Source organism: Arachis ipaensis, chromosome B10, assembly GCF_059453495.1.
Source record: "Arachis ipaensis isolate K30076 ecotype BB chromosome B10, ASM5945349v1, whole genome shotgun sequence".
Classification (NCBI taxonomy): domain Eukaryota; kingdom Viridiplantae; phylum Streptophyta; class Magnoliopsida; order Fabales; family Fabaceae; genus Arachis; species Arachis ipaensis.
In genome coordinates, this window is record NC_142435.1 from 148,415,209 (window position 1) to 148,435,950 (window position 20,742).

Here is a 20,742-nt window from a genome sequence, read left to right on the forward strand (position 1 = left end):
ATCAAATATTATAAATTAAAAACAAATAAAATTAATTAAATTATTTAATTTTTGGCTGATCACATCTTAATTCTATATATATTTTTTAATTTTATAGATATAAATAATTTTTTAAATTATATATTATTATATTATAAAAAATAACTAATTTTCAAATTCCCAACCTAAATCATAAAAGCATAGCTATTAGTTTTTGTTAGAAATGGTAGCACATTAGCCGGTAGTGGAAGGAAATAAAAGGAAGGGATGATTATAATGAATAAAAGAAAAAACTTTGTGAAATAATAATTGGATGAAAATCTCACGTGCAGTTAATTTTAAATAAAATTGATAATTAAAAACAATTAAATAATTTGACTAAATTTTTATTGAATGACTCTTATTTATTAATTTCACGACAAATACTGCAACTGAGTTCCACTTAATAATTAAGTGATGAGAAATTGAAAGGGATCAAAATAAGTGAGAAAGGGAGTGGGTGACAGAGCCACGTGAGTGACCCACCACTAGTCCACTTCCACCACCACCACCACCCCAAGGCCCAGTGGATGTCTTAGTTGGCTTCATATCAACGCTAACAGCCAAATATAATTCACAGCAAAAACCACATACACTATTACTTACTATATAACACTATTTATCATTCCTCACTATCAACCACTACCACTTCACACAAAAAAGTTAAGCCATTCACATCATTAACTTATTTGACAAACTCAACCATTTTTTTCTTATAGGAAAAAAATGTTATTTCTATACCATGAAAAATCGTCTACAAATTTGTAAATAGTGTTTTAATTTTTATTTTTCAACAAATACACACTAAATTGGTATATGAATTTATTTAATATATTGACAGAATAAAATTATACAGCTATTCAATTACATTCATTTATTGACTTGATTATTCTCTTAAAATATTTACTTTCATTAATTTATTTCATTTTCTTTTAAGTTAAATACTTTTTTTTTTTCTTCTTCTTCTTTCTTTTTCCATCATCCTTTTTTTTACTCTCTCTTTCTGTCTCTCACTTTCTAATGTTAGTGGATGCCTTCTTTCAAGAACTGGTGAACTCGTTGCAGCAAGAAGGGTTAAAAATTTTATAGTTCATGGGTGGTTATGAGATATGGAGGACAAAGACGAGGACAGTAATAACAACAAAAGTAACAACCAACATCATCATAACCACCCAAAAGAAGAGCCACTAATAACAAGAAAACACAATACTATTGGAGGTGGTAGCGGCAGCGGTAGCGGCGGCGACAGATTAAAGAGAGACGAGTGGAGTGAAGGAGCGGTTTCCACCCTTCTAGAAGCATACGAATCAAAATGGGTTCTTAGAAACAGAGCAAAGCTCAAAGGCCATGACTGGGAAGACGTTGCAAGACACGTGTCATCAAGAGCCAACTCTACAAAATCGCCCAAGACACAAACGCAGTGCAAGAACAAGATCGAGTCTATGAAGAAACGCTACAGATCAGAGTCTGCTACCGCTGATGCTTCATCTTGGCCGTTATATTCACGCCTTGATCTTCTCTTGCGTGGGACGGGGCCTGTGCCCACGTCTTCCACACTCGCAGCTTCGCCACTGCCACTCTCACCAACACTGCAGGCAGTGCCAGTGACGGTGACAGTAGCTGCTGCTGCAGCAACTGGTTCTCATCAGTCGCTGCACTTTAGCAATAACCAACAACCTTTGATGTTGTTGGAGCAGCCGCCGTCGTCACAAGTTCTCCATCAACCACCGCTACCTCCTGGTGCTGCTGCTCCTCCACCTCCTGCCACCACTGCGCAAAACTCGCATGGATCCAATGGCGTTGAGAGAGTAATAACCAAGGTATTGATTTTTTGTTTAATTAAAACTTTTTCATCTTGGAAATTATTGACTTAATTTTGATTTTTTTTTTATGAATTTTTTTGAACAATATAAATAACCACCAATCAAATAAATACACACTACACTTCTAAATTATCCGACTAAATTTTAGTATTAGAATAACAGTCCGCACACATAGTAAAATGAACATCTGATATATCCATTGTTCACATTGTTTAGTATTTTTATTATTTACCTATATATTTTTTTTAATACTACCTCTTTCAATTTTTTTTATAATGTTAGTTATTTATATATATCTAAATTGATCCTTTGAAACCAACTTAAAATTGAATAGAGGTAATAAATTATGCATAAAAAAGTGGGAAATTAATTTAAGCGTAAATAGTTATATCATTTCTCTCTTTTTTAGGGACATATTTTCTTTAATTTTAACCATTTTGAGGTGTTATTTATGCATAATTAGTTAAAGACTATATTTTAGGCTCATTATTTTGTGTGCGTAATACTTTGTTAAAATCATTTTCTCTCCTCCCCCCCCCCCCATTTATTTTTAAAAGAAAAAAATACACCGACCATATACATAGGATTTCTGAACTTCTATGTTTAGATATAGCTAGTAATTTTACCGAATTTTAGTTAGTTTATATGTTATTTTAGACCGTAATATTTGCAGAAAGCAAGTGAAAAAACCATGCCCTTTAGAACGTTAATATAAAGGTATTGCAAGCACAGTAAGTGAATATAGTGACCAAAAGTCATATTCCAATAATTAAATTGACTCATCATTGTTGGCTGAGTCAAGTTTTCCATTATACATGCTTAGATATGCATTATAAAATTCCAAAAATATTTAGTAATAAATAAATATTAGCAAAAAGCTATTAAAATTTATTATTTTTAATTTTATTTAATGTATTTTATAATAAATAAATATTAAATATGATAAGCAAGTTTAAGCTATTTAAACTGATTATTTTTTTTTTGTTTTTCTAACATTACCATATCATTCATTGTCATTGGACAAAAATAGGCCTCTCTATTGTGCATAGCGCCTGCTATAAAACTAGTTACTATTTGTTTTGTGAACATATACTTTACAACCTCACAGAACATGTGACACAGTGCCACCGTTGTCTTATCTTATGTTCTAAACAGAGGAATGTTGTATGCATGTATCTACTTAAAATACATTGAGATACTGTTTTTGACACCCAAATTTTTGTATTTTGTGTTAATACTTACTTTGTTACCGTTAATTATTTTTTATTTTAATACATTTAATTTGATGTCTACTTTGGGACACTAGAGAAAAAATAGAAAGAATAAAAGTGTGCATAAACAACAATCAATTAATGATTGTAGATTAGGTGTCTCAAATTTTTTGCACCAATTTTTTTGAGCAAATTTATATATACTTTTACTGTACAAATTTTTCACACATATATATAGTAAAAAATTAGCTATTTTCATTCTAAAAACAAATATTTCAATAATATAATAATAAAAGTTTTTATATTTTATAATTTTTTAATAAAACATACTTTTATAATATTTTTAAAATATATTCTTAAAACATGTATATATTAACAAGATCCATAACATGATATTGGCACATTATATTGCTAAAAGTATTTGGCTTAATTATTCACCATCTTATGAATTATGTCTGTAATAAGCTGTGATTAAATAATAATATTTTTTATTTACTTAAATATCCAACTCCTAAATTGGGTGGAGTTTAGAGTTTCTAAGTCAATCAATATAATATATTTATACATAATGTTAATTATCAAACATGTTTTGAAATTTACCCCCTTTGACATTATCATCAATTCAATAAATTTAGAACATCCAAAATAATAGCATACACTAAAAAATATATAGAACTATTATTTTATTTTTATTGTACAACAAAATTAAACTCTTTATATAAAATGCAGTTGTGTTACGATAATATTAAAATCAGTTACTAAAGTCAGACATCAATATAAAATACATATTAGAATATAAATACACATTAAAAATAAATTAAACCATATATATGATTATGGTGTAAACTCAGGTGCAGTTGACTTCACGTGAAGTTGATAATTGAGAGTCGTTAGATGGTTTGACTGATTGGACTAAATTTTCATCTAACGACTCTCAACTATCAACTTCACGTGAAGTCGACTACACCTTAATTTACACCTATAATTATATATAAATACATTTAATAACTGATTTTAATGGCTGATTTTGATGTACAAATAGTATTTTTGTATAAAATGTATGTTGATGTTTTGTGATTAACAGGAAGATGGGTTGTTAGGAACTAAGTCATGTGAGCATGTATCTAACAAGAATGAAGTAGACACTGATAGCAGCACACCAGCACTGTATAGTGAAAAGGATAAGCTTAGATGCAACAAGAGGAAGATGAAGATGGAGAGCAACAAGCAGCGGCGGCGAAAGGAGGAGATGGAGATAGCAGGAAGCATAAGGTGGCTTGCAGAAGTTGTGGTGAGATCGGAGCAAGCAAGAATGGACACAATGAAGGAGATTGAAAAGATGAGAGTCGAAGCTGAGGCCAAGCGCGGCGAAATGGATCTCAAGAGAACTGAAATCATTGCCAATACGCAGTTAGAGATTGCTAGAATCTTCGCAAGTGTTAATAACAAAGGTGTGGATTCATCGCTCAGAATTGGCAGAAGTTAAAGAAATTTCTCTTAAGGTGAAAACTCGGGTAGTTTTATGTGAAGTTGGATAGTTCAAAGTTGTTATATAACAATTTAATCAAATCTATCAAGTTATTTAACGGCTCTTAGCTATTAACATCACATAAAATTAACTGCACTTGAATTTTTACCTAATTTTAATATTTTTCACAAGCCACCTAAGGTAATTAAATTATGGAAGCTTGATCATATATCACCAAATGTTGTATGTGTATAGAGTTTATATTTATCAATATTAGAGAGGGAGATTTGTATAACTTTGTAATTCGCCTAACTAGTGAAGATAGCATCCTACTTATCATGATTATGATGATATAATGAAAATAATTATGTCTCCTAAGTCCTAACCTTTAATTGTAAAGGTAATTTGTAACCTCTTTTATATTATTTGGAATTCTTATTCTATGATATAATTTAGCAGAACAGGAAAATTTTTTTTAAAAAAATTTGGAAATAAAACAAATTCGCTAGAAGGAGGGCTTGAACCTCCGACCTTGTGGTTAATAGCCACACGCTCTAACCAACTGAGCTATTCCAGCTTTTTAATAATAATTGTTAATTAAACATTTTTATTGTCAGAAACAGAAAAAAAGTCACACTTATAAGATTCTGATTGGCTTTTTCAAAAGGAACAAAGAAATACTTTGAGCATTCTATTTCTATGCAACATAAGGCATTTTTGTATATGTTTATTATATAATAAACAATTACAAAAAGTTAACAAATTTGACATGATTAAAGGGTGTTGAAAAGCGAAGGTATTTAGCTATCTATGGTGGTGCTTGTTTGAAGGCATAGACGAATAAACCCAAAAGAAAAAAGTAAAAATAAAAAAGAGGAGCTTATTAGCACAATAGCCAAAAATGAAGGGCATGCACGGCCATATTGTATTATTGGTTGACTCATCATACTCCTGAAAAAGTATTCCCATTTCCCAGTTATTGTGCTTAGAGCATTATTTCTGGCCCACACCAATAGAAAGTGAGCAATTGGCACCATGGGATTAGGTTAAACTTATATTTACCAATAGTATTTGCAAATATTAGTCTTGAATATAGAGTGATTTATTAACAATTTTTTTAAAATAAAACTCTAAAAAACCAATAGAATAATTGTTGAGGAAATACCTAAATGGAGAGTTGATACAAAAATATTAAGGAATTCAGAATAAGTATAGCAAGAGATGATCAATTTGGGCTAATGAGTTATAGCTCAAATAGCATAATCTCCCCATACTCAATTAAGAAGTTGCGGGTTCGAGTCTCATATCTTTGATAAAAAAAAAGAGATGATCAATTTGGTCGTAGAAATACTTACAAAAGATTCTGAAACTCAAATCAAAAGAGTTTATAATAAGGTAAAAATTTAGAAACATCGAGTGTAGGAATATTAGATTATAGTTGGGAAAGTCGATTGCTCACCTCTATAGGGTTGTTTCAGAAAGCACAAATCACTATCCAAAAGTTGGTTTTTGAAGAAGGCTCAATAATATATAAGGAATAGAGAACGAAAGGAATCAATTAAAAGGATTTTTCTTGAATGAAAGGTAAGATATGGTGTCAAGGAGTTATATCTCAAATGGTTGTGAATTTGAGTCTCACTCTTAACTTTGAAAAAAGAAAAGATAAGGTGTGGCAACTTTATGTCATTGCTGCCCAAATTGCCAGTCATGAAGGGCAATTGAAGCTTTAGTACAAAAGGCCTGACAAAAAAAAAAGCTTAGTACACAAGGATTTGCAATGTTATAAAGATTAGATTGAATGAGAAATTAAAGATATTATGAGTCTGCAAGATTTAACTTTGAAGGTGTTTTTGGCTTGACTAATTAGGGTTCAAATTTTCAGTCCCTTAAGCATAAGAACGGCATAAAATTACACTACCACACTTGTTCTATGTAACTCCAATACACCCCCCACACCAACCTGAATTAATTCACTGGTAGATTATCTCTCTTATATGCACCCCGGCATACAAGTAATGGAACCAAAGTAGATAAGTAAAATAATATAACAATGATACTTAAACCTATAATAATAGTGTTAGTAATATTAATTAAATCAAGTTGTATGCTAGCTTATTATTTATCACCATCTTACCTCAATTTGCTAGAAATATTATGGCTGTGGTTAGTTATGTTGTGATAATTAGCCACAATCATGTGATAGCCAGCCAATTGTAAATTGAAGTAAGAAGATGGTAAATAATGAGCTAACATACAACTTGATTAATTAATATTACTAACATAGACCCTAAAATAATTAAATAATAAATATTCGATTTACTTGTTCATTTAAGTAAGTTTCAGAAATTTAAATTTTTTTTGTGCGTGCAATAATTTATTAGACAACGACAAATCTTTAAATAGAACTTAAATTTACGATTTTTTAGCCGGTGAGATTGAAAAATATAGTGGAGGCATGGACAACCAGTGAATGATTGTGTGGATTTTTCAATATAAACCAAGATCTAGCATTTTTCAATAAATGAGGAACTTGGCAAAGGCATAAGAAGAAAATTGTCATCAATAGCCATTGTTTTGTCAGAATCTATCTACATTACATCACTTACTGTACACTAATGTTTATACCTAAATATAAATGTAACAAAGAATAATTGTGTATGAATTATTTTATCTCTAGATTAAACGAATTTTAGTGCATCCAATTCCAAACACAACCTAAGAGTCAGGCTCAACTGGATACAAATCACCACAATTCTTGTTACAACTGCTTCCACCATCAAACACAAGCTTCAATAAGGCCACAGCTTTGCTCTTCCCTTTGGCGCTACCATGCTCCTGCACGTACACGATCCCATCCAAGGCCTCAACAGAAACGCTTTTCTCTCTAACTTCCATAACCGTTTCTTCACCACTACACCTCACCAAATTCAACAAACCCGAAACCGCATTCTCCTTCGTCCTCAAGCTACTTCCTTCGCACTCTAACAAACTCGACAACAACGGAATCCCCGAAACCTCACGAAACGCTTTTTCGCTCTCCTCGCACCCCGCAATTTGCGCTATGACTGCAGTCGCATCTTCCATGATTCCAATTTTTTTAATTCTCTCTTTTGCAACCAGATGGAATAGCGCTGATACCGCGCCGAGTCGGACCATTATGGCCCGGTTCGGCGGATGCAGCGCTATTCCAAATGACGCCTTGAGCGCGTCCTTCACTGATCTCCTTGGTGAATCGGAAGATTCGATTATGCCAATGAGAGAGTGGAGGACGTCGCTCCTAGCACCTACTGTGGGACGGAATTCGGGGACGAAGGAGAGGAGGCAGTGGAGTGTGGCTGCGGCGGACTGGACGGCGTTGGGGGAGGATGAGGTGGCGTGGCGGGACAGGAGGTGGGCGATGGCGTCGAGGAGATGGTGCGTGGAGAGAAGTGGGAGGCGGTCGGAGATTGAGATGTTGAGGAGAGTGGCGGCGGCGTTGTCCTGGATGGAGTGGGAGGAGGAGAAGAGGGCGTCAAGGAGGTGGGGGATGGCACCAGCAGCGGAGATGATGGGACGGGCGGCGGGGTCTTGGTTGGAGAGAAGGCGGAGATGGCGGAGGGCGGCGAGGCGAGTGGTGTGGGATTGGGAGGAGAGGTTAGAAAGGTGGGTGTTAATAGTTTGATGTTTGAGATCCATACAGAGGTTGGTTAAATTGGGATTTGGTTATTTGTTTCATTGTTTATGTTGGTTGGAGTGTCTTCTTGGTGAAAGGGAATGGCAGATGGCCTAACAACATGGCCTTAATGGTTGACCCCAAACTTGAAATAAAAAAAAAAAGGACATCATCTTCATTGACAGCTAATCAATTTGGGTTAATCGAGAGTTAGTTTATTTAAATCTCATTTTATCCATATAGAAATTTTTTGGGTTGTAACAAATATTTAAATAAAATTTAAATTTATTTTAGATTAATTTTTGTCGAAAAAAAAACTTTCATTGACAACTTTCAGTGACGTGGGGATGTTAAATGCAAGAGTCTTGCTAGGAAGCCAATGACTTATTTATACAATATGTATAATAGGTTATTGAGTTATAAAATAGTAAAAGTATAGATAACAAACAAAATTTTTGAACAATGTAAATTAATAAGATTAAAAGAGTAAATTTAATTAGTAGCATTAAATTAGGGTGTAGTGTATTTTAATTTGATTGGTGGTTGTTCATGTTCAAAATTTTCATTGTTCCCCTAGCACTCCCCTACAAAATAAACATCTCCATACTATCTAGAATAACTAACTGATTTATGGGTTCACCAAGGATCGAATTCTTGATTTTTCGAATTTAGAACTCTAATACCATGTCATGATACCACTCATCCCAAAAACTTCAGCCGATAGAAAAAGATAATACTAATAGTTATATCTCTAATACTCCCTAAACTTCTATTGTACAAATATTTCATTAGCTACTCATATTTTCCCTAATGCAAATTTACTGTTTGCATTAGAAGTTTTGGTTGGGCAAATTACATGGTTGATTTAGTCCGTTTTACCATGGATCACTTTGAGCTTGTTTGAGATAACAACCACTCATGCGTTTTTTTTTTCTCATCATGAGGGTGAAAAAGAAGCTCGGTCTTCATTGAAACTGGAAACTGAGACTAAGTTATCTATCACTCAATCAACAATTTAAGATTGGTAGTTGAGTTTCACAAAATGTCAATGATAAAACGTTATCAATAGTTCCCTTTATTATAACTAACACACTATCATAATTTAAAATATTATTTTTACACCAAAATTAATTATTATGATTAATTTTAGTAGTTAATTTTAATAATATATAATTTTTATTCTTTTATAGGAAGATTCAATTAATATATTTTGTGTAGTGGTGGTACGGTGTGGAGATTGTGATTGATGGTGGAGAAGAGAGTGATGGAGCAGCGAAATAGAATAAAGACAATTAAATGCTTAAGTTGATAAGAGCGTAAAAAGTGGTTGGTTATGTGAGTGTGAGAGATGCTCAGTTCATAATCTCCAACGACAATAACAATAGATTATAACCCGTGACCATATCCAAGTATCCAACATAACATTCAAAACATAATAATTATTAATAAAATAATAATAATAATAATAGTTCCATACAGTATTGCAGCTCAAAATCTTGTACTATATAGTCAACAAGAAAACCTTAGCTTACTTAATATGCCTAATTAAACCCTTAAAAGCCATCACCCAAAAACAAATTTCTAGTGCCAATTTGACAAACAAGACTATTATTATTCATGACAATGCAATTCCTGAACACAGAAAAAGGAACCATTATTATCTATTTGGTGCAAAGCTCACGAGCAACACCAAGCCTTGAGTTGGGAATGTCAAAGAGCACACGGTGGTTTTGTTGTTGCATGTTGGCTATCACATTCAGCACCGAGTTCACGTTATCCGGTGCCGCCGCCATGGCCAAGCATGTCGTGCTTCCGGCGGTGCTATGTATCAGAATATTGTCCTGTGGCAATGTCACGTTCATGCCCGAAAACATGAACGTTATTGTGGGTGCAACTATTGGGACCGTGTAACATGTGTCGAATCCTCCTAAACTTGTCACGGTCAGGTTCGCTCCAACTCTTCTCCGGAATTCATCTCGCACGGCCACGTAGGCCGGCGAAACTAGCCGGGTGAATACCGTACCTGTACACATTTGATCAAATTAGTTAATCATGATCATGATTAGAGTATAATTAAGATTAATTAGATCAATTAACATTATTTAGTATATCTAAATATTTATTATATAATATTATATTTTTATTATTTCGATTATCTTAATACTTATAAATATTTTTTTATATTGTATTATTTTACATAATTTAAATAGACACAAATTTTTTTTCGACTGTCTGTCTTACCTTTTCTAACAACCATAATTAGCTTAATTGTTATTTGTCTAAATTGTATCTAGTTTTTCTATATAGTTTTTTTTGGTATACTAACTTAAAAAAAATCACATTCAATTGCATAAGATTGGGGAGTTTTAATTTTTTTTAATTATATTTTAGAAAATATGCTTACTTTTGGTGCATGAAATTGACGTGTGATCCAATCAACCCTAGCACACTTTGACAAAATTTGTTCAAAATTATAAAATAACTTCCACTTTCTTAGGAAACCAAAAAAAAACTTCCACTTTCTTAGGCATCATTATAAGTTTATAACATGAAGACTAATTGATTGGACTTTTCTTTGAATAACGCTGTAATTGAATAAGATAATTAGATAAGATACCTACCACTATGCTTTGAATTAAAATCATTATGACAAGGAAACAAATCTTTATGACCATGTCCAAATTACTGTTTTCGTCAATTCCATAATAATTATTAATCTCTTCGGCCTTAATAGCACTACCAGATAATCTAAAAATAAATATTATAGGTTGAAATCTTATGGCCCACTTTTTCATAATTGAACATTTTTTACTCGATGTTGGTTTTTTTTTTTTTAATAAAGTATATTTTAGAACAAGTCAAATCAGTCCATAAAAATCTGAAGAAAAATAAAAGACCATATTTGAAGGCGAAAGAAATTAATTACCAGAATCAAAGATGGTGCCGGCTCCGGTGGTCGGGTTGAACGCCAAAGCCGCCGGAGGAATATCAACAACTCTCCGGCCAACCCTAATAGCAACCAAATTAACATAGTAGAGTGATGATCTTCTTGGATTTTTGAGAAGAGGAGTGAACTTGATCCTAATGGGCTGAGCAACAGGCCCAAGTCTCAATGACCCAGAAAAGTTAAGGGACTTAAAGCTTGGTAAACAGTAAGAGAATGTAGACTGGTAAAGGTTTTGGGTTTGTGACAAAAGTGATAATGGGCCACGGCCCAGGCCCAATAATCCCTGTGGTGGGGTTGAAGGCCCAGTAGTCTTGGAAACACAACCGAAAGTGTAGCTTGGAATTGGGTCAGTGGCAAGGGTAATTGTGTCTTGGGCTAAGTTAGCTGCAATAGATGAACTTCCATACGTTAAGTTGAAAGAGCACGCGCTTCCACTGCAACTGGGATTGGGTACCTGAAAAAAAGTTTCACATTCACGTTAATGACATGTTGCTTTCGCAAAAATGCAAAATATGAGTCCCGTGAACTTAACCCCGCGTGGAACCAGAACATGAAGCGCGTGAACATGTTTGTTTACTTTTTTGTTTTTTAATTATTCTATAGATATGTATAATTTTATTAAATTTTTTAATTAGGTCTTATTTTTTTTTTATTAAGTCTTTATATCATATCAGATTTTGTAATTAAGTCTTTACTGTGATAAAAATGTTAGAATTAACAGAATATTCCGTTAAGTAAAACGAATATGCTTAAGACTTGACTGAATATTCTATATAATTTAACAGAATCTATTAATTTTAACGTTTTTGTCACGATAGGGACATAGTTACAAAATCTGATATGGTATAAGGACCTAATTGAAAAGAAAAAAAAGTATAAAAACCTAATTGAAAATTCGATAAAATCATAGAGACTGATAGAGTAATTAAACTTTTTTTTATTAATTGCACGTCGTATCTCCCAACTTGATAGGCCAGCGACTAATTTACTGTGGATCTAAGCTCCATTTAACAATTTGTCGTTGGTAACTGCATACATAATGTAAAATTTGAATCTCTAATATTTGTTTAAATGAGTGAGTGAACCAATCACTTTACCAACCCAAATCAATTACACAGTAAATTATAAATTGTTACATTATTAAGATAATTTAGCTTTAAATTTATTAATTAACAATTTATATAAATACACAAATTTAATTGAATAATTATATAAAATATTTTATATCGTTGTTATATCAAAATTAAGCCTCTAAAGTAAAGCTTTAAAAAAGGGGAAAAAATGGATGATCCATGAGCATAAGGTTTTCAAAGTTCTGAAGTTATTGAGTCAATAAATACATTAAATTTGAAACTTAATAGTTTACGATAAAAATTTGTATGTTAGCAACATGAACAAGTCCTAACTAAATACTAGATTCTCTAGTGAAAAATTCACACCTTACTCTATGTATATATAAACAAAAAAAGAAAAAAAAAATTATATTCATAAAGTAAAAAACTTGTATTGAAGAATACTAGTGCCAGGTAAGTTATAGGCCATGTGGATTTTATTACTTTGAACTTTCAAGAAAACAAATTCAAGGTATGCTATTGCTATATCTCTATTATTAGCAATAAACATTATATATTATATATTTATATATAACATTATTATACATTAAAAAGAAAAAAAAATCATAAAATTTTGCATACTCGACAAACATTCACAGTTGTATTGGAGTGGCATCATCTGAGTTCATCACATGAGATTATTGTTTAATTTTCAAATAAAATATTATTCTTAGAAATTGGTTGAACTGTAATTACACATAACTAGAAATATGAGAGTTTGAGTCTACTAAATTATGTTTTCTTCCCAAACACATAGTCAAAAATCACGTGCAGATCTAGAGAGTATGTGCACATAATAAAAAACAGTAGCACTTTTTCTTGCTGGGTCAGATTCCTCAAAATTATTAGAGCAAATAATTCATCAGAAAAATGGAAAAGACTTCCTCTGAATAATTAATCAGAAACGGAAAAGAAAAAAAAAAGATAGACGGGGGAGGATGTAAATCAAAAGAAAAGTAAATAATTTGAGTAGTGTCTTTGCTTTTGTTTTTCATATTCATGTAAATTAAAACATGAACGTGCAGTTAAATGATTTGAGAGTCGTTAAATTTTCATCTAATGGCTATCAGTTATCAACTCTACGTAAAGTTAACTGCACTTGAGTTTCCATCATATTAAATTTTTATTTATTGTATTTTATATTGATATTTAAAATTTAAAATTCAAAAAATACTTCGCTTGCTATTTTTTTCGAAATACATTTACATTCGCTTGAAATAAAAAGTGAAAACTTATATATAGTTATCTTTATGTAAAGTTAATATTTAAAAATCATTAGATAATTTAATAAATTTAACCAAATTATTATCTAACAATTTTTAACTATCAATTTCATATAAAACCAACTGGACGTAAATTTTCACCGTAACGGATATATGACAAATTGACAACAATAGAGAGTAGAGACACACAAATGCAGTTTATGTGACATCATTGTGTTTTGGTTTCATGCTACAAACTAACCCGTGAACACTAACAAATAACTAATAATAAAATAAATAATAAAAATAATGTTATTCCCCATTTACAAAATCATCACATTATATACCTAGTCAACTTTTTTCCTTTCATTCTCTCCATCTTGTATTTATAATTGATATTACAAACCGGAATAATTAATATATTTGAACTCAATTTAGTATAAAAACTTAAAACATTGATGATAATAATAATATTTAAAAATATTTTTGAAAACATGGACACCAATATTTTAATGTTCATCTTATGTAAACATCAAATTTACAAGGATTATAATATAAAATACCCATATTAACACCAAAAAAAAAAATTACGATCTTACTTAAGCGAACGATTGAGTTGAGTTAAAGTTGACGAGTACCTGATAGCACTGAGGAGAGCCACAAGTAACATTTCTAAATGAGGTAGATCCAAGAGGAGCAAACAAAGTGGAAGAACATCCATCACAAGAAGTGCAAGGAATCCAAGCAACATCATTGCTAGTATCCATAGCCAAAAGCAATGTCTGAGGTGGATTTCCAATTTTAGCCCTGACAATGTAAGTAGGGCTCTGAATGATCTGCCTGCCTGAGGCAATTGGGACAACAGACCTGCCTGCCACAAGACTAGTTAGGTATTGAAGTCTGCCTTCATCTTTGGCTTGCATTTGGAGCACAGTGTCTTGCCATGAGAGTGGCTTTGGTGGTTTCACATGGAACACTTGGAGTGTTGAACTATGTTGTTCAGATTGGACTACTAGTAGGAGGAGAATGGTGAGTAAAATTGAGAGCTTCATGGTTGGTGTTGGAACTTTTTAGTTTGGTGATTTTAGAGGAGAGAATACCCAAGTGCTATATATACATGTAGTCATGTAGGGAAAATATTTTAGTTTCTTTTTGAAAATTGGATTTATTTATTTATTTATTTTGCATATCTATTCATAAAAAGAGAATAGAGTGCTTGGAAAGCGTAGATAAAAGATCCTCCTCATAGCGGCGCTCTGTTGGAACACTTAGAAAGCGAGAAATCGGTGTGTTTTTGAGAAGGTAATAAGCCCGACATCAGAGATAGTGAAAGAAGGCAGCAATTTAGTGCATGAACTCGTGAGCCATACCTGATAAATGCTGCTAATTTTCTTTACTCTTACTTTACTCTTTTCTTCAGTTACAGTTGGTGATAAATGAAAATACCCAATTCTTTTGTACTTCCTTATGTAAACACTTTTATTTTATATTAATAAAATAACATTTATCTTTGAAAAAAAAAGAGAATAGAGTACTCTAATTACCCAAAAAAAAATTGTTGACAAAATTATACATAAAAAAATTAAAATTACCCATGAAAAAAAAATCAAAGTTTATGTAGCATTAATAAAATTATTTATTTTTTAAGTAGATTTACATACAATTATTTTTTTTTTCAAAAATAATTGGTTAATGGTCAAATTAATCGTTAAAAAAAATTAAGTGTGCATCAATTTAATTCTTGAAAAATATTTTAAAAAGAGATAACAATGTATCAAATTATTCAATTTATTAGTTAGATGATAATATAACGCAAAATAATTTATTTCATGTGTTATCATTTAATTGGCAAAAAAAAAAGAAAAAATTGAAGCATCTAATCTTTAAAAAACTAAATGGATACATGCGTAACTTTTTAGATATACCAGTTTAACTATTAACTCATGATTTTGTTATCAACAATATAATTTGATCAGCCATAAGAATCTTTCATGAATATTTTTAGTCTAAAAAAGTGAAAGCCATATTTTATTTTGTATAGAATTTTTAACAGTATATAATGTGTGTGTGTAATTTTTTTTCTTTTAATAAAAGAAAATTAAAACCATCTTTTTTGGTGGAGATCACAACCAACTTTGTGAGAGCATATATTTTGTTTGATTTTGATATTTTTGGGCCAAGATAATTTTTCTCCATTATTCTCATTGTTTTGATGGGGCATGTGGGTGTGTATGGGTTACTTATTAGTGTGGCACTATATATGTCTATGGAAGTATATAGTGATTAGTGTATATGACAAAAGGAGCAAGTGAAATTGGATTGGGTAAAAAACAAAAATTATTTAAAAACGTTTTTAAATTTTGTTATTGACAAAAATATTTTTAAATTATTTAAAATCGTAACAAAAATATACACCTATAAATTAACACATTTTATGTTTAATAAAAAAATAATATGGCAAATAAAATTTCTTATATGATAAATGAGATCACTCTAACATTAGCAAGTGAGTCACGTCATATTTTTTTGTTGACGGAACAGATTTTTTATCACGACTAGATATTTTTAATAAGTATTTAAATTATTTTATAATATTTTTATTGATAATAAAATTCTTAAGATTTTTATCGCTGACAAAATAATTCAAATATATTTTTGATAGTTTACCCAAGTGGATATTAGTATTGCCATCCTTACTAACTACATGTAACATGTATATATAGCTAGCATCAACTTTGATTTTATCATTTTTTTTTTTCTTAAGGCATGTGGTGGGTAGGGATGGCAATGGGACGGGTAGGAGGCAGATTTTTGTTTTACTCGATCCTATTCTATAATAATCCGTATAGAATCCGTCTTATTCTTATTCGCGAGGAGTAAAAAGTTAAACCCTAATCAGCTGGTATCCGTTTCTATAATTATTAAAATCCAACAAATAAAATTAAATTTTAAAATTTATATAACCATCACCACATACATAACATAAATTAAGATCAAAATTTAAATATAATACAATAATATTAATTTTTTTATTAATTATTTTATATATATTAAGACAGGTAGAGATGAATATTACCTAAATTTGATCTTGTCCCATCCCGTCTAAGACTCTTCTCCGCAAAAGAATTTACCTAATATCAGAACGGATAATTACCCGTCTTAAACGAATAAAAGTGAAATAAATATCTACAAATTTGGGTAGTGTTGTTATCACCTCTAATGGTGGGTGTGTGTATGGGTCATCAAGTATAGTAGTAGTGTAGTGGAGGTTACACATATATACACTTGCTGTAGAAGTAGAATTCAGTGGGATATTACAGACTGTACTCCATTCTCTTTTGTACCCTCCGGGGTCCTATCTCTTATCTCACTAATTCAACACCCATATTATACAATGATTTTAGACATTATGTATTTTTGGGTAAAATCATTGAATATTGCTTCAATTTGCAACAAAGGGGGAAAATAAAAAAGATAGGTGAAGATTTTTTGTTTGGTAGATGCCTTCTAGATGGTATATGCTTTCCAGTAGAAGTGCAGATCTCAACACAGGAATTAAGATGTATCACTTTGTCATTATGTAAAAGTAAAATAAATGCTACATTATGCTTTGTCTATTTATGTGTGCCTAGGATGCTATAAAACTTTTATTTAATTTGTTAAATATATTTGTAATGAAAAATAATAGGTAGACAATAAAAATTCTAAATAATGTGAATAATAGATATATCGAATATTCAATTCACTAGATGTGCAGATAGTTATCTTAATATTAAAATTTAAATGATTAATTTAGGATGTAATATATTTTTATTTTATTAGACTCATTTTAATATGCTTGTACTTATAATGGCTATAAAATATTGATAAAATTAAAGTCATATTATTTTTTACATTTTAGTATCTTTTTTTTAGTAATATTTTCGAAAAAACATTACTAAATAATAAAAAATATTACTTTAATTTTAATAATATTTTTATTTTAAAATACCATAATCGCCATAGTTATCGTAGTATAAATATACTAATATAACTTTATAATAGTGTCACTTTAATTTTAGCTACGTTTTCTAAAAAACGTTATTAAATAATAAAATAATATTATTTTAATTTTAATAATACTTTTTAAAATATCATAATTACGTAGTTATTATAGTATGGACATACTAAAATGATTCTATAATAGTGATTTTAATTTTAGTAATATTTTTTAAAAAATATTATTAAATAATAAAAAATATTACTTTAATTTTAGTAATATTTTTTAAAATATCATAATTACTGTATTATTATAGTATAAGTATACTAGAATAATTTTATAATATAAATTAGGAGTTTTATAGACCAAATACACCTTTAGGAAGATTAGAAGTATTTAATAAAAGTAAGATTAGAAGCATAATATATACACTTTATATATGTCTCTAAACATTCTTTTATTTAAAAAATTGTCTAAATAGTACAAATTAAATGTGGGGTGTGCTAAACTAGAGTTAAATCTCAATTTGACTATTGAAATTTAGCTTGATACTCAAAATGATCCTCACAATTTTTGACCCCAATTAGAACTCCCAAATTTGCAATCGTAGCTCCAACTTGCTCTTACGATCATCTCTATCACCAGAATGCTAATTTGAGGCAATTGCATGACACAGTGGATACTACTTAAGCGACGACACATTGGTTTGCGCCCAAAATCTTTGAAAACCACATTTTTTCGGTTTTTTGTGAGTTAAAACTCTCTTTCGACGACGATCATAAGTTGCAAAACATCAAAAAAACCCTTACACTACGTGGTTTTCAAAAGGTTTGGACGCGAAACCAATGCTTTGTCGTTTAAGTAGTGTCCATCATGTCATGCAATTGCACCATCAGTGATGGAGATTATCACAGGGGACAAGACGAAGCCACGATTGCAAATTTGGGAGTTCTAATTGAGACCAACAAAATTGTGAGAATTATTCTGAGTATCAGGCCAAATTTCAGAAGTCAAATTGAGATTTAACTCGCTAGACTACCATAATAACCATGGACATAAAGAATTAATTGTTTTTATTCTTTAAACTAATTAACCTAATTAACCTTCTCTTATATGTATATAATCCACAATTTATACTTTTGAGAGAGGAGTTCAATCTATTAATTTATAAGAAGACAGAAAAGTGTTGATGCAAAAACACAGAGCGTGATTTCAGCTGAATTGGTCTGTGCTCTTTTGTTCTATATCTGGATTTTTACCATGTCACGGGTCCTATTAATTTATATGATTTTCCTCATATTCTATATATATATTTTTTTCCATATCTTTTGAGTCCTTAACTTTTTGGCACCTTCTTTTTTCTAGGACGACTCATTACGCAAGCAAGTTTAATTTCTTTGTACATATGATGAAACACACGAGGGGTGAAATCAACAAATAAATTTCAATTTTAATAAGGGTTAATTTTGATCTCATACAATTATATTTGTTTTTTTTATGATCATTTACGTAGTTAATGTAAAAAATAGTTATTTTTATTGATGTGATATTACGTAATTGAATATATGTATAAAATTATTTTACACTGACAGTACATTAAAATTAATTTTTTTTAATAACTGCGTATCCGAATTTAAAATTTAGAATTTAGAATTTTAAATATTATCTTAACCAGAAGAGAGGTGAAATCACTAACTTGAAATTTTGTTTTTTCTTCCCTTCTTTTATATAAAAATTAGATAAGTCATTGTTGGATCCAATACTTCTTATTTATTGACCAAAATTTCTAAAATTAAGATATTCACAAAATTTTTAAATTTAAAAACAATAATATATGTTTTTACTATTTTTGTGTATATTTTTATTATACATTTTATGTTGAGAAGAAAGACAAACTTTTATTGTATTTTTCAACAAAATTGATAATTGTATACAATGATAAATACTTTATAATTATACTACGTGTATATTAAAATAAATTATTAATATAAAATACAATTTAAATATAAATACATATTATAAATAAATTAAATCACATATGTATTTATACATAAATATATTAATAGTTAATTTTAGTATATAAATAATAATTTTAATATTTTAATAGTAAAAAAAAAATGCTTTCACTTTGTGGTCTAGTAATGATGCCGTGGTCCATGCAACCCTAATCTAACGTATTAGTCCCAAAAAGATTAATATTATTTGTTCAGGAAAGTGAACTAAAGATTCACGATCGGTTATCATTGATTTGGATTAATTAAAAAGTTGTAATTGTAATAATTGTTAATAAACTAAAGTAGCACTATGATTAGCAGCGTAGGACCCCCCTAGAAAATGGGACTTATCAATAATTATAATATCTTAATTAATTATTATTGTTGTGAATAATAATGTTCTGAAAACCTACTATAGTGTCGGTTTCATGAATTCAAAAATGGAAAAACACATAGCCATGAACCGACACAATTAAGTGGACAAATATATGCTTGTTTTTATTTTTTAAAATTAGGGTATAATAATTTTTAAATTAGAAGTGAGATCTTGATCTAATCAATGAAGTTACATCAAGGATCATCATAACGTGCGTTTGGGTTTCCAATTAGAATTTTTCAAATTAAAATATAGATAGAATTATAACCGAGAATATGTCTTTATATATATATATATATTCTTATGCTTAATAAATTTTATTAATTCAACTATTAAATTATATTACATTATTAAATAATTAAATTTCATAATAGGATTTAAATATTAATAAATACGTAATCTAATAGTGATATTTTTATACTTTTTATTTTTTAGTGTATGTAAAAATAAAATATTATAACGACCTATCAAATTAATTGTTAACTTTTATAAAATTTTCTTAAATGAATCTATATACTTGTTAAATAGTAACTACTTAAGTTGATATTTGAAAAAATAAAAACTTTTAATCAACTATAATTTATAAATCAAATAGAGGTGATATTTAAAAGAATCACCCCGATAATCAAATTAGTAGTCATTCAAATTATAATTTATTCATTGCAGATTTAAAAAAGGATTATTTGTATCAAATTATTTTATGATCTAGTTATGTTTTAAGATTGTGGGTTTGGATCGAATAAAGTGCCTTTGGTCCAAATTAAATGAAAGTATTTAACCATATATTTGTAAAATAATAATGTTCAACCAACGTAAGTTGGTACAGATGAATACGAATCTGTGTCTCTTAATTATCTCTATCGAATTTAATATTTATTGGAGGATAAAAATGGAGCGACTAATTTTTTTTAATATGAGGTTGATATGTGAGTTATGCTGAGTTATGGAGTATTGGGGAGA

The 20,742-nt window shown here is 29.9% G+C and overlaps 3 protein-coding genes and 1 non-coding gene across 5 annotated transcripts; 1 reads left to right on the forward strand and 3 right to left on the reverse strand.

The window, feature by feature from the left end:
• Positions 1-613: 613 nt before the first annotated feature.
• Positions 614-4,898, forward strand: LOC107623872 (sequence-specific DNA binding transcription factor). 2 transcript variants are annotated; one of them, XR_015883257.1, is made up of 3 exons: positions 943-1,838; positions 4,137-4,589; positions 4,649-4,898. XR_015883257.1 is itself a non-coding variant. In XM_016326267.3 (2 exons), the coding sequence occupies exons 1-2, from the start codon at positions 1,128-1,130 to the stop codon at positions 4,536-4,538; spliced, it is 1,113 nt and encodes a 370-aa protein (XP_016181753.1). In that variant the 5' UTR covers positions 614-1,127; the 3' UTR covers positions 4,539-4,898. The 2 variants fall into 2 exon arrangements, 1 of the variants encoding a protein (XP_016181753.1); XM_016326267.3 differs by having other exon boundaries at positions 614-1,838; positions 4,137-4,898.
• Positions 4,899-5,023: 125 nt separating this feature from the next.
• On the reverse strand, positions 5,024-5,097 carry TRNAN-AUU (transfer RNA asparagine (anticodon AUU)). The gene has a single exon. It is a non-coding gene; the product is annotated as a tRNA-Asn (tRNA).
• A 1,964-nt stretch (positions 5,098-7,061) lies between these two features.
• On the reverse strand, positions 7,062-9,070 carry LOC107621648 (U-box domain-containing protein 16-like). Its single transcript, XM_016323678.3, has 2 exons — positions 8,995-9,070; positions 7,062-8,317 (listed from the first exon to the last, which is right to left on the reverse strand). Exon 2 carries the CDS (start codon positions 8,193-8,195, stop codon positions 7,236-7,238), a length of 960 nt encoding a protein of 319 aa, XP_016179164.1. The 5' UTR covers positions 8,196-8,317; positions 8,995-9,070; the 3' UTR covers positions 7,062-7,235.
• A 521-nt stretch (positions 9,071-9,591) lies between these two features.
• On the reverse strand, positions 9,592-14,528 carry LOC107623319 (aspartyl protease AED3). Its single transcript, XM_016325527.3, has 3 exons — positions 14,072-14,528; positions 11,099-11,573; positions 9,592-10,195 (listed from the first exon to the last, which is right to left on the reverse strand). The coding sequence occupies exons 1-3, from the start codon at positions 14,483-14,485 to the stop codon at positions 9,834-9,836; spliced, it is 1,251 nt and encodes a 416-aa protein (XP_016181013.1). The 5' UTR covers positions 14,486-14,528; the 3' UTR covers positions 9,592-9,833.
• Positions 14,529-20,742: the final 6,214 nt, after the last annotated feature.

Coding starts and splice junctions, on each gene's coding strand:
- LOC107623319 (XM_016325527.3), bottom strand. CDS start 14,485: ATGAAGCTCTCAATTTTACTCACCATTCTCCTCCTACTAGTAGTCCAA. Junction 11,574..14,071: donor GCTCTCCTCAGTGCTATCAG/GTACTCGTCAAC, acceptor ACTTTTTTTCAG/GTACCCAATCCCAGTTGCAG. Junction 10,196..11,098: donor CGGCACCATCTTTGATTCTG/GTAATTAATTTC, acceptor AAATGTGTACAG/GTACGGTATTCACCCGGCTA.
- LOC107623872 (XM_016326267.3), top strand. CDS start 1,128: ATGGAGGACAAAGACGAGGACAGTAATAACAACAAAAGTAACAACCAA. Junction 1,839..4,136: donor TTGAGAGAGTAATAACCAAG/GTATTGATTTTT, acceptor TGTGATTAACAG/GAAGATGGGTTGTTAGGAAC.
- LOC107621648 (XM_016323678.3), bottom strand. CDS start 8,195: ATGGATCTCAAACATCAAACTATTAACACCCACCTTTCTAACCTCTCC.